At 35.1% G+C, this 2,387-nt stretch overlaps 1 protein-coding gene across 1 annotated transcript; it reads right to left on the bottom strand.

Annotated features, from left to right (window-relative positions):
• Positions 1-314: 314 nt before the first annotated feature.
• On the bottom strand, positions 315-2,004 carry LOC134231922 (C-X-C chemokine receptor type 5-like). The gene has a single exon (XM_062713874.1). It carries the CDS (start codon positions 1,728-1,730, stop codon positions 567-569), a length of 1,164 nt encoding a protein of 387 aa, XP_062569858.1. The 5' UTR covers positions 1,731-2,004; the 3' UTR covers positions 315-566.
• Positions 2,005-2,387: the final 383 nt, after the last annotated feature.

Genomic DNA, 2,387 nt, shown 5'->3' with positions numbered 1-2,387 from the left:
CGAAATTTAGATATGGATGACTTTTAAATGTATAAATAAAATGATTTGGAAATTATTTTGCAAGGTTGTCTAATTCATACAAATTATAAGGAAATGAAAGCGTGGGAAAAGAAAACAAATCACCTCTTTGATACGAAATATATTTTTTTTCTTTTGATTGCACAATTCTTACACCAAATTTTAGATACTAGTATACATGTATGGCGCCAAAAGCCTCCCATCTTTGTCAATAAATATACACGTTTATTAGAAAAAAAAGGAAGCAAATAAACACTCAAGTTGAAGATAAAAATTGAATTTAATCCAAATTCTTGGCGCAACAAAATCAATTTGAAATCTTAGCGACACGTAAAGTTACATACAAAAACAGATATGATTCAGTTCTGTTAAAAGCATAAAACATGCATTCATGATAATGATATAGTGATTTATTGGAGAAGAAAGCAAAAAGGCAAAAAATAACTGTAAATTGGAATGTTTTATCACATACTCATACGTTACTGCTTCATTAAGCTAGCGCCAGTTCCTTTCAAATAGTCGAAAGGATTAAATTCACATTTCAGCCTCTAATCATAAAATGACTTCCGCAAACTTACAACAGTTCCCTTTGTTGAAATGTCAGTGCCACTTTTGCGTCCCCGAGCATCGGAATTTCTCACTCTGCACTCAGTCAATGACTGAAAAAGTCTGCACACTTCGTTCCGGAAGTAATTTGCCGTTATATAATAGAGGAAAACGTTACAGGAGTATTGCGAAAGTCCGATTTCATCAATTATCTTTTTCGCTGTGAAATAGTCAAAAAAGGATCTCCAGGTTGAGTCTGATCCTATTTCTCTCACGGATAAAGTCTGATCTCCGGGCGGAATTCTATACTGTAAAGCGAATATTATAGCCACTGGGATAACGGTAATAATTCTATAGAATGAGACGCACAGTAGTGTTACCGTGGAAATGCGTAAACGAACTCGATTGTTGTCTTTTGACTTTGTTTTTAAAAGTTTACTACTAAATCCATTCATTTCGTAGGACGGTGCAGTATCCCTTCTAAGTTTTATTGAACGAGACACCGCGTTTATCACAAGGATATTCAACACCAAGGAGACAACTGGGAACACGCAAAACACTAGAATATCACTAACCCAAATCCAGGTTTCGAAAAAGTCAGATCCTGTACCCTGACATTCGCCATCTGACAGTACGGCCCATCCAAATATCTGAGGTACTGCCAGAAGGATGGAAACAAAAATTATCACAACGATTTCTAATGCACCGCGGTTTCTCCTAGAAAACCGCTCACCTTTGAATGGAATGGCAATAGAAATGAACCGTTCGAGGGTGAATCCCATGATAAGAAGCGGGCTCATGTATTGAGCAAACATATAGAAGACGAAGAAGACAGGACACCATGTAGGTTTGTTAAGGGTACTCACGCCCCATGTAAATTGAAGTTCCATGACGGAATGCAGACATAACAACAAAAGGTCAGATAAAGCCAGAACTGTCAAATACAATGCCGATGTATTAGTCTTTCTGATCCGTCTGCTCCAAATCTTGATTGTCAGCGTATTCCCAAAGAGCCCGATAAAATAAAGAACAGGACTGATATATTTGTCCACAAACAAAGCAGTTGGTGCATATAGCTCAAAGACACAAGTGTACCACGATATTACGCCGGAGTAAGGACATAAATCCTCCATTACTGTCGTTGTGTCATTAATAGAATCGTTCATTTTGGTTGTGGCGAGGCAAAATCTTTTAATTTTATTATTGTTCCTTTTTTCTGCTACATCGATGACATGATTATCCTCTCAATAAAAACTTCCATAATTTGTTGGGCTTTTTCGTTCATTTTTCTCTTATTGGAATGTTTGCTATTCAGATTAGACAGAAATCTTCAAAACTTGGTTCACATGATGAAGAAATAAAAGGAAACGTTGTTGACTTTAATAAACTGATCTAGGAAAGGTTCTTGTTTTCAATTTGAATCACAATCAGAAAAAGTACATATGCCCTGCAAAGAAAATTATAGGTCCGTATGTACATGTTTGTTTATATTGAGTTCGTGTGCATTTATACAAATAACGGAACCACTGTGTTGACATCGGAAAGGTTGATATCCGTTTTATTCATGTCTTTATGTTTGTATTTTATACATTTTGTGTATATAAAATAAAATTGTTTTCTATTTTTGGAAAAGATCAAAATGCCGATTGCTGTAGTTAATTCAATAATGACGTTTTGTGATGGAGTAGTACCTTTGATCAGGGGTGCTTAACATTTTTGTTAAATTTTATGCTAAAAGCTGAATAATTATTTCACAGATCGCTTATCATATATAAAAGATGTAAACAGTAAAGGAAAAGGCTCTGGTGTAAACATTTGATAAA

Source organism: Saccostrea cucullata, unplaced genomic scaffold (assembly GCF_032062105.1).
Source record: "Saccostrea cucullata isolate Sc308-1 unplaced genomic scaffold, CSIRO_AGI_Scuc_v1 ctg10075, whole genome shotgun sequence".
NCBI classification, from domain to species: Eukaryota; Metazoa; Mollusca; class Bivalvia; order Ostreida; family Ostreidae; genus Saccostrea; species Saccostrea cuccullata.
Note: the sequence above shows the minus strand (reverse complement) of the source record. Positions and strands in the feature narration are given on the sequence as shown.

Bases quoted from the DNA above. Each gene is read 5' to 3' on its own strand.
- LOC134231922 (XM_062713874.1), bottom strand. From the start codon at position 1,730: ATGAACGATTCTATTAATGACACAACGACAGTAATGGAGGATTTATGT.